At 40.8% G+C, this 12,043-nt stretch overlaps 1 protein-coding gene across 1 annotated transcript in view; it reads right to left on the bottom strand.

Moving 5' to 3' along the window:
- Positions 1-9,709: 9,709 nt before the first annotated feature.
- The window catches only part of LRPPRC (leucine rich pentatricopeptide repeat containing), a gene marked incomplete at its 5' end in the record, with an annotated part of 85,336 nt that continues 83,002 nt past the window's right edge, over positions 9,710-12,043 (bottom strand). Inside the window, 2 exons of the mRNA XM_057367681.1 lie at positions 9,710-10,206; positions 11,517-11,659. Of these exons, the coding sequence (XP_057223664.1) occupies positions 10,150-10,206; positions 11,517-11,659 (200 nt within the window). The remainder of the gene's footprint in view (positions 10,207-11,516; positions 11,660-12,043) is intronic.

Below are 12,043 nucleotides of genomic sequence, written 5' to 3'. Positions count from 1 at the left end.
AAGGGTATATATTGGTACTTCTAGTCTAAACCTCTATTTTCAAGGTATTTAGAGGATTAAATTCTAGGCTGACTCTCTGTTGTGAATTCACTTTGATGTTTAATAAAAAAAAAGGAGCGACACAATGGGAGAAATTAAAGACATAAGGGACAGCTCTGAATTTTAGGGGCATATTGTCACGCACAGAAATCTTCAGGCATCTAGATAAGAATATACCATAGCCTTAACTTTGAATTTCCTTCCTTTTGTGAAATTAGTCAGGCTGCTGACATTACTTAAACAGCCTTTTTCAATTTAATATTCCACCCTCTTACCATTATGCAGCAGGACCAAACGGTGTGAGTGTTTCAGAGGTGGTGTTATGACAAGGGTGGATGTATCCATAATGGGGACTTGAGCGGTGAGCCGAGGAACAGCCCGCGCGTGGAGTGCGGGAAGAGCTATCATAGGATGTGGCCGGGCCTCTGTTTACACAGAAAAAGCTCATATTCTATATACTACAATTACATTAGCACACTGCCTATGATCATATCTTGTTTCCTTGATGCCAAGAGATGGGGAATATAGGCTGTGATTATTGTTACAGGCTTTAGCAATAAGAAGGTAGGAGCCTTGAAATACCAGCAATTAGCTTTCATGCCTAACAATAGCATCCGTGGGGCTGTGTACAGAGAAGAGCTCAGGGAAGAGTGGGTGGATGACACACAACCTGCCCCACTCGCACTGCTGGCAGTTGCACAGAATGCAACTTTAGGGGGATGATGCTCCTCTCAGCCAGTGAAGGTCGTGCCGCATGCCTTGGCCTCTGCTCACACTTCCACAGTGGAGCTGCTGCTGCAAAGGTGAATGGTTGGTGAGGCAGTAGAAATSTTCCAATGAGCTCCAACCAAGGCTAAAAGTCATGTAACTGAATTTCAGCACAGCTCTGCTTTCCAAGTTTGAGAGCAGCTGTTCCTTTTCTTCAGACTGTACGCCTGTATCAGCAGCAGCTCACTGTGCCCTCCTGCCTGCTTTTGGTGTATCAGTGTAACCGCAGTTGCTGCAGTTCACAACCATTTCAACACTGAGACTGAAGAACACAAGGAAGGCACTGCCCCAAATTCACTGTACTGCCCACTCTGCAGGGACAGTACAAGGTTACAGACTTTAGCGATGTGTAAGGCAGATGTGYCCTTCTGGTGTGGGGCAGAGCACTGCCCACCATTCCAACAGTGCCACCATCCCAAGGATTCACCAACTGCTGTCTTTGCTCCCCCTATATCCTCCCAGCTTGAAAAGTCCTGGGTCCCTGCTCCTGCAGGCAACCAAATTGGTGCAAAACTGGTTTTGAACTGGCACCACACCCAGGTTGTTTTGTCCAACTACTGTTTGAACTGTGCACAACCCAGCYATGGGGCTGCAGTGTCCAGGGAATGGGATTATCAAATACAAGCAACAGTGGTGTTTGTAAGGAAAATTCACCAAATTTAGAACCACAAAACTCATTTTTGCTTACATGGATACTGATCTGTTAAGAAACAGATWAAAAAATTGTCTTTATTACTTTGATATTTAATACAGCAAGGGGTGGGATGTTCTTCCCCAATTCCCACTCCAAGTCTATGCAGTCTGTCCACTATGCCAGAAGGAGAAATTCTTTTAGAACTAGAAAATGGATTATAGAAACATTGCCCTGCATATTGGATCATRGGTAGTGTTAGTCCTCCAAAATATTTTAAACTTCGCCTTGGGGAAGGAGTAGCTTTCACTACGKCTAACCTAAATTAATAATTAGTTGCCAAAAGTTTCATTTTGCATTTGTTCATTCCAAAATCCCTTCAGAAATGCTACGTAATTAATAARTATCAATAGCCATTCCTTTTAATTAAAAAACCCACCAAACCATTGAATTCCTTTWAAAAAAAATCGCAGACAATACATTACACATGAAGGTTCTTTGGGTAAAAACTGCAGGTGTTGGTATGTCCACTTGTACCAGAAATAACAAACCTTTCAGGTTATAGCCACGGTGATTAATTTAAATGGCAGTAGAAAAGAAACAGTGTACACAGAGCTCCGAGACATGCTGCTTTTTTTTTTTTTTTTTTATATTCTGAGAGCCAAGACAAGCCCTTCATGTGTTAGCAGCTATTAATTAAGGCAACAATGTTTAAGCAGTGGGTTGAGGTAATTTTAAAACTGCTTAACCCTTTTCAGAGCTACCGAGGTTTAGGAAGCATATATATGTGTGTGTTTGTGTGTGTGTTCATATTAACATGTAGAGATATTTGCATGAATGGATTATATCCATATGCATCCACAAGCACAACTAATGCCTATGATAGCTGTTTTTTTGGCTTTTTTTGGTAGGGAATATTTAAAAAGCAGTTCAGATCCATAATTTACAGAAATGCTGTTGCTGATTTATATAATTAATTATAAGACTGTTTGTTGACATTTATTTTGTCATTAAATCAAACCTAAAGGTTATTTTGAATTGCAAATTTTGTTGCCATTATTTTGCTTTCATGGTCACGATTAGATACTTATAATGCTTCCAGTCCTAAAAACACTGCAACTTCAACCCCTTCAACATTCACACCATGGCTCCAGAACCAGCATCTCCCATCAACACCACATTTGTATGTGTTGCTCCTCTTTAAGCATTTGATCCAATTTTGCCAGGATTCCTAGTGCATTCCAGTACTGTTTCTGCCCAAGTTTTTCATGTTGAAAACACAGGTTTTTCATGTTGAACAAGGGGGTTCAGAGGCCTAAATGTTAATGCACTGGCCAGAACCACATGGTGAGTAAACAAACAATGCCACCTGCCTCAAAAATAATTTGTATTTTGTACACAAGCAAATCAGACTACATTTTCAAGCAAATGCAGAGGAATGGGAAATCTATGAACGTTCACAAGTAGTCAAAACCAAAATGCACAGAACGTGTAATTTTCGATAAACTCACAGTGCYTTGCAATAACATACAACCACACCAGCTCACAGGTAACATCATCAGTCTTCAAAACCGTACCTTTGCTCACTTTCACTTACTGGAGGATGGGAGAAGTGTTTAGAAAACAGTAGAAACTTTTTAAAAATAGAAACCTTTCATGTTTCACTAAGAAAATCAGAAGGAAAACCAAACGATGTAGCAGCATTGCTATGCCTGTCTGACCTCCACCAGCAGCTCCTCCCTGACACAAGTAAACATCATTCTTCTCACTATTCAAACCTGTGAAGATTGCCCTAAAATAATTGAATATTATATTAATAATTGCTTTCYGACATCCAAATCTTCTATGACTCAGTTAAAAATAGCCAATTGCCTTGTGGTAGTGTTTCATCTGACTGTGGAAAAATAAAGCCAAAAAATGGGAGCTCCAAACAAGGCAGGAGAAAAATGTGCTACACAAAATGAAAACTTGAAGAACAAGATATGTAGTGCTCTTATTTGCTGCCACCAGGTGCTGGATGTTCTGCTACACATGGCAGTCGCTGGGTTTCCAGGTGGGAAAGCCAGAGGTCAAACGTGTGGTGGCCTTCAGCCCAAGAGATTCTCATCTCAGCTGAGCAAGGCAGAAYATCAATGTGTCTACTCTTTTAGCATCCCCTTGATAAAATCATTTAATCGGCTTTTTGCCTTGYAGTTGATAGCAATAGGAGCATGAACTGCCATCCCCCCAGAGCCACAGGGGCACTTCAGGCTGCTGGGCACAGTCYGAAGCTGGCACTGTCCCACCAGTCCCAGTTATTGGGCACAAAGCGGTTCTGGCCACTCACACCACAAGCTGTTCCTGCTTCCCCACTTCCCCACACAACTCCTGCAAAGAATCATGGAAAAAAGCATTTTGGCCAAGTATTGTTACCAAGAAAGGTGCATTTGTCTGCTTACAGCACAGCTCAGCACTGCCAAATGCTTTCCACACTCTGGCCCCAGGTTTGYTCCTTCTAAGAGCAAGACAAAAGGAAGATGAATGAGTATTTTTAGCTTTATGTACTTCACAGGGAACTGCTCAGTGTCTCTGTGTCAGAAAAACGCCTTGCAGCTCTGTAGTATGTTCAGTGACAGGCGCGTGATAAATTTCCACTGGAAAAAAACTCTTGAACATGACTGACAATAGTAAAGCCACAAATTACCGTAATTTTATGCCCCCTGCAGCTAGTGGTATAAAACATAGTTTTCAACCTTGTTTTTACTTGCTGAATTTAGACAAATTTATAATGTTATTGATGACAGTGAGAAAGACACTMAAATGCAGAAATTGTATTCCTTGGCATAAAAACAACTGGAGTACAATATTATATATGTACTATAGGGGATGAAAAATACTGCTGTCATTTTATATATATATACAGGATGGAAAACTAAAGGATTTAAAATAATTAATTTCTTATTACATACATATTTATTTTCAGCTATTACACACTTGATATGGGGTTTTTTTCCTTCTTCCTGGAATGCTGAACTGTCAACCTGCTGCAGCACATTACCAGTGCTCTCTCTTGCTGAACATCAATGTATGAAATACAGGCTGTGTCAATAAGATCATGAAGAAAAGCAAAAACCTTGTTTAAGTGAAGTCTACATATACCTCATGGATTTTCCAGTGAGCATACACTTTCTATCATATTTCTTACTTTTACAGCGTAATTTTACTTACAAAGGATTCTGAGGGCCCTAGAAATGGACAATTGCCAGAGATGTTCAAGCTTTACAGTTAACTAACCCCACACACAAACCGTTCTAGTTACTAACTAAACTAATGGGAGGGAAATCCCAGGGAACTCTGCAAGTAAAAAGGGCAATTGCATGATTTATTTTTGGTTTAGGCAAGAAGTTTTTCAAAGTACAGCTCAGTAGCAGGCTCAGCAACCTGACAGTTGCTTCAGTTACTGAAATTGCAGCCTGAGGTGAGGTTGTATCTGAACAGGCCAAGAAATGGTGACATTCCCAATGCTACACATGGTCCTGTATCCAGACTCTTCAGAACCACCCCAAATTACATTACCACCACACTTACGCTTGCTTTTGAATTTAAGGGAGAGGTTGAACAGGCTGCAGCTGGGATAAATTCCCTTTGTTATTTCTGGCACATCATGATGCTCCTCTTCCTTCAGTCACCCAGCTGTGATCACAGGACCAGTGCCATCCCACTCCCTGTGGGAGAAAGGCCCGAGGGCCAGGCTTGACTCAGCAGCTCTGATCAGTCCTTCATGGCCTCTTCCTTCACCAAGCGAGGCACAGCAGCCAACACAGCCCCAGCAGCCCTTGCTGCTGCCACCGCCTTCTTCCCCAGCAAACCTTGGGGAGAAGCAGCTGAAGAGSAGTGAGCAGGAGCCATGAGAAAGATAAAGGTCCATGGTGATGTGTCACTGACCATGGCAGCCAACAAGCTGCAGGCTGCTCCTTCCTCTYTTTGTCATTCACTGCCAATCCAAACAGGCCTAAGGCATCATGCTGAAGCTGCTGGTTTTGTCTGTTGAGACACAACAGCCGTCAGCAGCCCTGAAGGAGGTTGGCCAGAATAACCCTGTCCTGTCCACACTCCCTTGCTTTCCCTCCAGCCYAAACTGCTTTCCATCTAGAAAGTCTACCCTCCACTCCTGACCTCAAGACTCATCTCCAGCCATCTACAAACCTTCTGAAAACTCTTTTCAGATCTGCCCTGGTCTCATGGACTACTTGATGAATAGCTGATGCAAACTACCTGCAAAGCCCAGAATTAAATTTGCTGCTGGTTGTCAAGACTCATCACTGCCAGACACGGGGGTTCGCTGCTTTCTAAACCCTGAGTTCACTGGCACTYCGAGCTGAGGGAAAAAACTGTGAGAAACACAGAGCTGCAAAGAGGTTTGTRGCAATCATGGCAGAGAACAGCAATTAGTTGTATAGTATAGTTACCTATGCTTTATCAGTGTTCAAGGGAAATCACATGAGAAATCGTGAAGCATTAGCCTACTGCAATGGAAAGGTCTAAGAGTACCAGAGAGAAACCTTGCACTAATAGTTTTATCTAAAAGTAGATCACGTGGAACCCCCATCTATAGCAGGCACTGCATAAGACAGTTTCTATTATCTCATTTTCTTAATTACAGGAAACAGTAGAGAAAACTTAAACCTCAAACTTCCATATCTGCTCTTATTTCCATATCTAATGGGAAATGCAGCACTTTTGCTCCTGTAGCTGAGGATCTGYACACTCAGAAAGATGCCCTCAGATTGAATTACAATCTCAGCTGGAGCCACTGACTTAGAAGGATATTGGGTTTCCTCTGATTATTGATTCACAGAAGCACTGGCAAACCAACAGAGGCTGCAGCCACTCTGGGAAGGAAATACTTTTTGGCAGTTACTTCACACAGGTTTTATGAGAATAATTTTAAGAAATGAAGAGAAATATTTGCTAAAAAAAAAGGCTAAATTCAGTGACAGTCTCAGCTTTTTCTTACATGCTTACATTGTTCACCTTTACAGTAACAATAAACYGRTGCAGGAAACTGGACATTCCTTGTAGATGCTGACAGATTTCTCACATTGAACAGCAAAACCTCCTGGTCACATCCATCACTTCTGTCACTTTCTCCTCTGCTGTGTTCCTGGGGAGTCCAGAAGCATCACACGTACAAGAAAGGCACTAAATACAGTGAACACACTTCCAGTCTATTCCTCTGTCAATAGGTGACTCGTGATCCTCCCTTGTCATGTAAACTGCAGYTGGAATCCTGCTGACTCAGGCATCTGATCTATAAAAACCCTCTGACTCTCACTGCCAGAGAYACAATCCGTTCAGCTACTCCATTTTCAACAGTGGGTACATATTAAGAAACTCTGAAGACAGCTACTAACCTACCAAGCTGCAATTCTTGCCATAAAAGGGTCTCAGGAGACAATGAGTTGAACGAATTGTTTTAGTAGATAAGGATAAAACTATAGCATGTAATTATCACGCTGCAAAATGACTACATTGGTAGTTAACAGGGAAACTTTTCCCGTGTTGATCTCAAAAGCCCACAAGTCCCCTCCTCCTGCCCCTGCCTCAAGGGGAGTGGGGGAAGAGGCGAGTCCATAATGTGGTGCAGGGCACACAAGTGAGATTAAGTCATCTCAATTCAAGCAGCAAGCTTTTCCCAGTCCTCTCAACCCCAATCAAGACACACGATTATGCAAACACAAACACACTCCCACAATTTGCTTTCTACAGTAACATGTCAGGTCATGGCATGTCARCAGGCTCTCTGCTTCCCACGGAGGCCTCTGGAAAGGCGCGCTTCTATCTCACAGACCTGGCACCTGGTCTGGATCTCGCACAATCCCAGTAATCCACTAGCCGGTGGCAAATAATCCTATCCTGCTTTAAAGGGGTGCACGCTGTGGTCAGCGTGACAGAGTGCATTTGGTACCCGGCCCAGTAAATCGCCATGACAAGTTCGCAAGGCTGCCATTCTGCATTTTGTCATCTTACGGGTTTCTCTCTTTGGAGATGAAGAAATAATGAAACCGCCTACTTATTTGGTAAAGAAATGCCAACCTTCTAAACTGCACTTTTCTTCATGCTTGAAATGGCTGAGTCTCAGCACAACGATGCACAAGAAATATTATCATTTCAAGCGTGCTCTTGAAGAGTTGGCACAAATGCCGATTCTGCAAAACCTTCCCAGTATAACCTTGTTTCAGACCGAGATGATTGTGTCCCAGAGTGGCACAAATCCCTCATTGGCCCACATTTTAAAGACAGGAGAGACTGCACTTCTCTGTGTAATCATCCCTTAACTGCACATGAAACATTKACTAGAACAGGAAATCAAAAGTATTATCACACAACAGCAGCCCATCCTCTGAATAATCTCCTTCCTATCTCTGCCACAGGGTTCCACAAGTCCAGGCTATTCCAATGGGATCCCAAATGGTCAGCATGTCCTTTTGCTCATTTCCCTGTCACTGCTGCCATGAAACACCGGTTCTGTTTGGTCTCATGTTCCTGCAGATTTTCGCTGATGTTTAATCGGCTCTGCAGCCAGCTTGCTCAGCCCGTAACTTTCCATAAGGTCACTCAAAAGGCAATTTTGGAGCTAAAACCAATTTCATTTATACTCTTCAGCTAAAGTCTATCAAATGCACTTTTTATCTCCACAACTGCAATGATTAAATTACAGGGCATGATTCTGGCAGAGTTCTAGTMAAACCAGCTAGAATAAAAATGCACAGATGTTAACTCACAGCAATCCTGCACCGTCAGACCCCACCATGGGCACCAGCAACACACAGCCCTGCCTCTGGCTGTGGCCTTGTGTGCTGCTCTGCTGCCTCAGAGAGCAGCAGCMAGCAAACATGATGTCTTGGTATTGCAGCACAACTACTGATGGGTGCATTACCTGATCCACAGCCTCATGAGAATTCACCTCCTTGTCAGAAAGGGAGTTAAGTTCCACAGATCTGCTGTTAACTTCCTCTGTGATGACCTGGTGTTTGCTTCAAGTAATATTCTCTTCATTAATCCATGTGCTTGCTCAGCTCCAGCAGCATCCATGCCCATCTCCTCCTGTTACATTCAGCTGTGACTTCACTTACAGGAACACGGCTACTGCTGTGAAATGGAGAGATTCACGAGATGACCTCTAAAAACAAGAGCTGTGGCACTAGAGAAAGGGTTGCCAACTAGTTGACACAGTCATCAATTATGCTGCTATTACACTGAAACACATGTAATGTAGCTGCAGCTTTGGAAAAAAAGAACCATCTCCATTTGTGAAATGAAATAAACTGAGTCCTGCCTCGGCTTGCTTTCAGATAGGGCACACAACCATTAGGCTATGAATGAAATTTCAAATGTTAATGCCTTATCTTGACAAGCCAGGAACAAAGGGTGCCAGACGGTTCGAGCCATGAAGGTCACTGAAAACCACACCACCGATGAAGCAGACACTGCTTGCATTCATCCAGCTTGCCTGGAAGACAAAATTTACTATTCTCCCCCCTCCTGATTAGTGAAGCCTCATGTTTAAAGTACAGCAGGATTTTTCTGTGTATTTGCTAATATAACAATTAATTAAACTGGAAGTTTCAATTTAAAAACAGATTTGGTCCCAATTTCTTTGACACATTCAGATTACAAAACTTTCCCAAAACCTTGTGTACACACAAGAATTTTTAATTACCGTAGTTTTGCCTATGTGGCAAAACCTAAGAAGGATAAGGTTAAAGTATGGCTGAAAACATAAAGATTATCAAAAAAGCTATGAAATGCACAGAAACAATCTTTCATTTCGTTAAAACCTGTTTGAAGTACTCAGCTGGCAACGTGTTCCATTTGCAATACCAATGTGCACATTTCTGAGTTTCCATCATTATGCACAGAGATAATGAATGTATTTTCTACCTATTATTTAATCTTTGTAACTTCAACATCTTATTTTCATGATCACACAACTCTATGCTTTAAAATATCATATCAGAGTAGCTCTACTCCCACATTCGTTCAAATAAAGCATGTCCACCAGTCTCCCAGCAAGTAAAACCTGCTATCCCTGCAAAGAATAGGCTCTGCTTTGTTTAAATGGCATGTTTTCATGGATATGCAGTTCTTGTATCCATAAAAGAAACTGGACTAACCGTTATGAGAATGAAGATGCTGTACAACTACAGTACACAYGGCTAGTGTAAAAGGTTGAAGTATTTTGCCTTTACCTATATCAAACACCCTATCAAGATGCTTAACACAAGAAGGTACAATTAGGAGAAAACTTAAAAAATGTGTTTATTTTCTGTGTAGATACAGCTAAATGCTGAAGATGACATTCTTCACCCATATACTTTCACCCCAAAGCACAATGACCAGGCAAAGAACAAGGGATAAGACAGTCTCCTTCAGTTACAGTTCCCTCTAGCAACTTTCTTGATATACATAAATTTGGCAAATCAACAGGGGCAAAAAGCCAGTTGAATTTATATATCAAAACAGAAATATCTCAGAAGACTGCTTGATATTTCATTAGACATTTTAACAGCATTTCTATGAATGACTGTTTATATAAACTGCAGTTACAGAAAGTGCTGTTAAYCACAGATTTAAATTAAAAATTGCACATAACAACATGCTTTTTGAAGTTTTTATTGAATGTAGTATTTAAACAATTTAATAAACAACTAAATCATAAAACCATTTGTTCATGATGCTTCCAGTCTTCTGTTCCTCCATTTTTCCATATAAAACTTGAATGTCTCCTACAAACAGAGTGGAATAAACAAGTTCAACCTTGTTTCAACTGAAAAGTTACAAATGCTGAACAAAGTCTTACGTCCTGACAAAAGCTATTATTCTCTGTCATGCAAAACTAGATCTGTACTGAAGTCTGTATAATTAGGAGAAATACCAAAGAGAGTGAATAAAAGGAAAAGGAAAACCTTGCCAAAAATGCATAATGAAGCTTCTATTACTAAATGCAATAATATAATCAATTTCATTTTTAAAATGAAAATACTTTTTAACTTCAATCTGCAACCATGTCAAAAAATTGAAACGTTTTTAAAAACCAAGCTGCATTAGAGAAAAACTGAACAGGGAAATCAGAAAATGAATCATCCAAGTGACTTGGAAAAAACACTATTATTTTCACTAGCTACATATAAAAAACAGAYCTTCTAGGTTTTAAATTTACAGTCCAGATAAAAATTCAGATTATAAATTATGCTAAGGYTACAGAAATAACCCACCATAGCTGTTGAAAGGCTAAACCAATTATTTTATGCCAAAATTTTCTCCCAATTCTTTACMAAATTAGAAAAGAAAATCACATTTATCATGAGACAATATAGAGAAAYAGTACATAGCCAGTCTTCACAGAATTACAAGAGAGAATTTCTTTCTTAGAATATAAAAAGTGGCGAAAAAACAGCAATAAAAACTTTGCTTAGAGAGGGGAAAATATAATGTCTTCAAAATCTGCTTTGCAAACGTGGTACTAGAAGACTGTTAGAGGAATGATGCAAAACTATTTGCAGTCTTGACAGATTTAACATCATGCTGCTTGTTACCCTCAAGGAACATGTATTTCCATACACAGTTGCATACATGTGCTGGCAAGGCAGCTAGAAGCAAAGCTGCAACAGAAAAGTAATTCCTACGGTTCTAAAATTCCATCCTATAATCCAGCAACTTATACGAGACACAAAACRTTAATTAATGGAAACTAGAAGCCATTAATTGTTACTGAAATACACATTCCATAAGGCTTTTMAAGTCCAACTGCTTAGATAAATGCCCCAAGGAGATTTGATAAAGGTACACCTGTAGATGAGTGCCTGATAAGAATGAGGTAGTTTATATCATAAGCCCCAAGAGGGTTTTTATTTCCTCAAGTCAAATCCAATGCAAGATTACTACAGCTCCCACAACACCCRGGACTTCATACACAAGGTCCTTTGAGGAGTCTCTGCAGAGACCTAGTTCCTGTGTAATTATTCATGCAATCTCTTTTATTAACATTGAGCATACACAATTCTGAAGATCTATTTCTTAATTAGGAAATACTCACAGGGGGTTCAGTGAAAGGGACAGGCTCTCCTACTTTCTTCAGGAAAGTTGCTAAAGATTTCAAAGTGATCTCATGCAGTTCTATATTCTTCGCTTTCGTTTTCTCATATGTAGCCTTTACAGACGCAACATCCCCATCCAGTTCTGAGGAAAAAAATAAAACCCAAAAAATCTCAGTGGTTACTTGTTTCTCTTTGCACCTGTTTTCACTCATGCTTAACCACAGACTTCTCTGCTGCTCAGATACTTGCTTGAGAAGCACTGGGATGAAACTGAATCGACCCCTGACAGTTTCCCTGCTGTCCCTGGGGTCCTAGAACAGTACAACAGTTCCTAGCACCTTGTGAGCATCAAGGAAGTCATCATGTCCAGTTAAAATTCTTTCTGTTGCTTGGGAGGACACAAACACCTGCAGTATGGGAGCTGTCTCAGGTTTTACTTGTTCACATTTGGAAACATCATCTTTGCAACCAGAGGAGATGTGAAAACAATGCTTCATAAGGGAAAAAAAAAGCTTTATGCAGAAAT

This window comes from Malurus melanocephalus, unplaced genomic scaffold, assembly GCF_030028575.1.
Source record: "Malurus melanocephalus ecotype Western Australia unplaced genomic scaffold, MMel_1.1 scaffold_82, whole genome shotgun sequence".
In the NCBI taxonomy this organism is placed as follows: domain Eukaryota; kingdom Metazoa; phylum Chordata; class Aves; order Passeriformes; family Maluridae; genus Malurus; species Malurus melanocephalus.
Note: the sequence above shows the minus strand (reverse complement) of the source record. Positions and strands in the feature narration are given on the sequence as shown.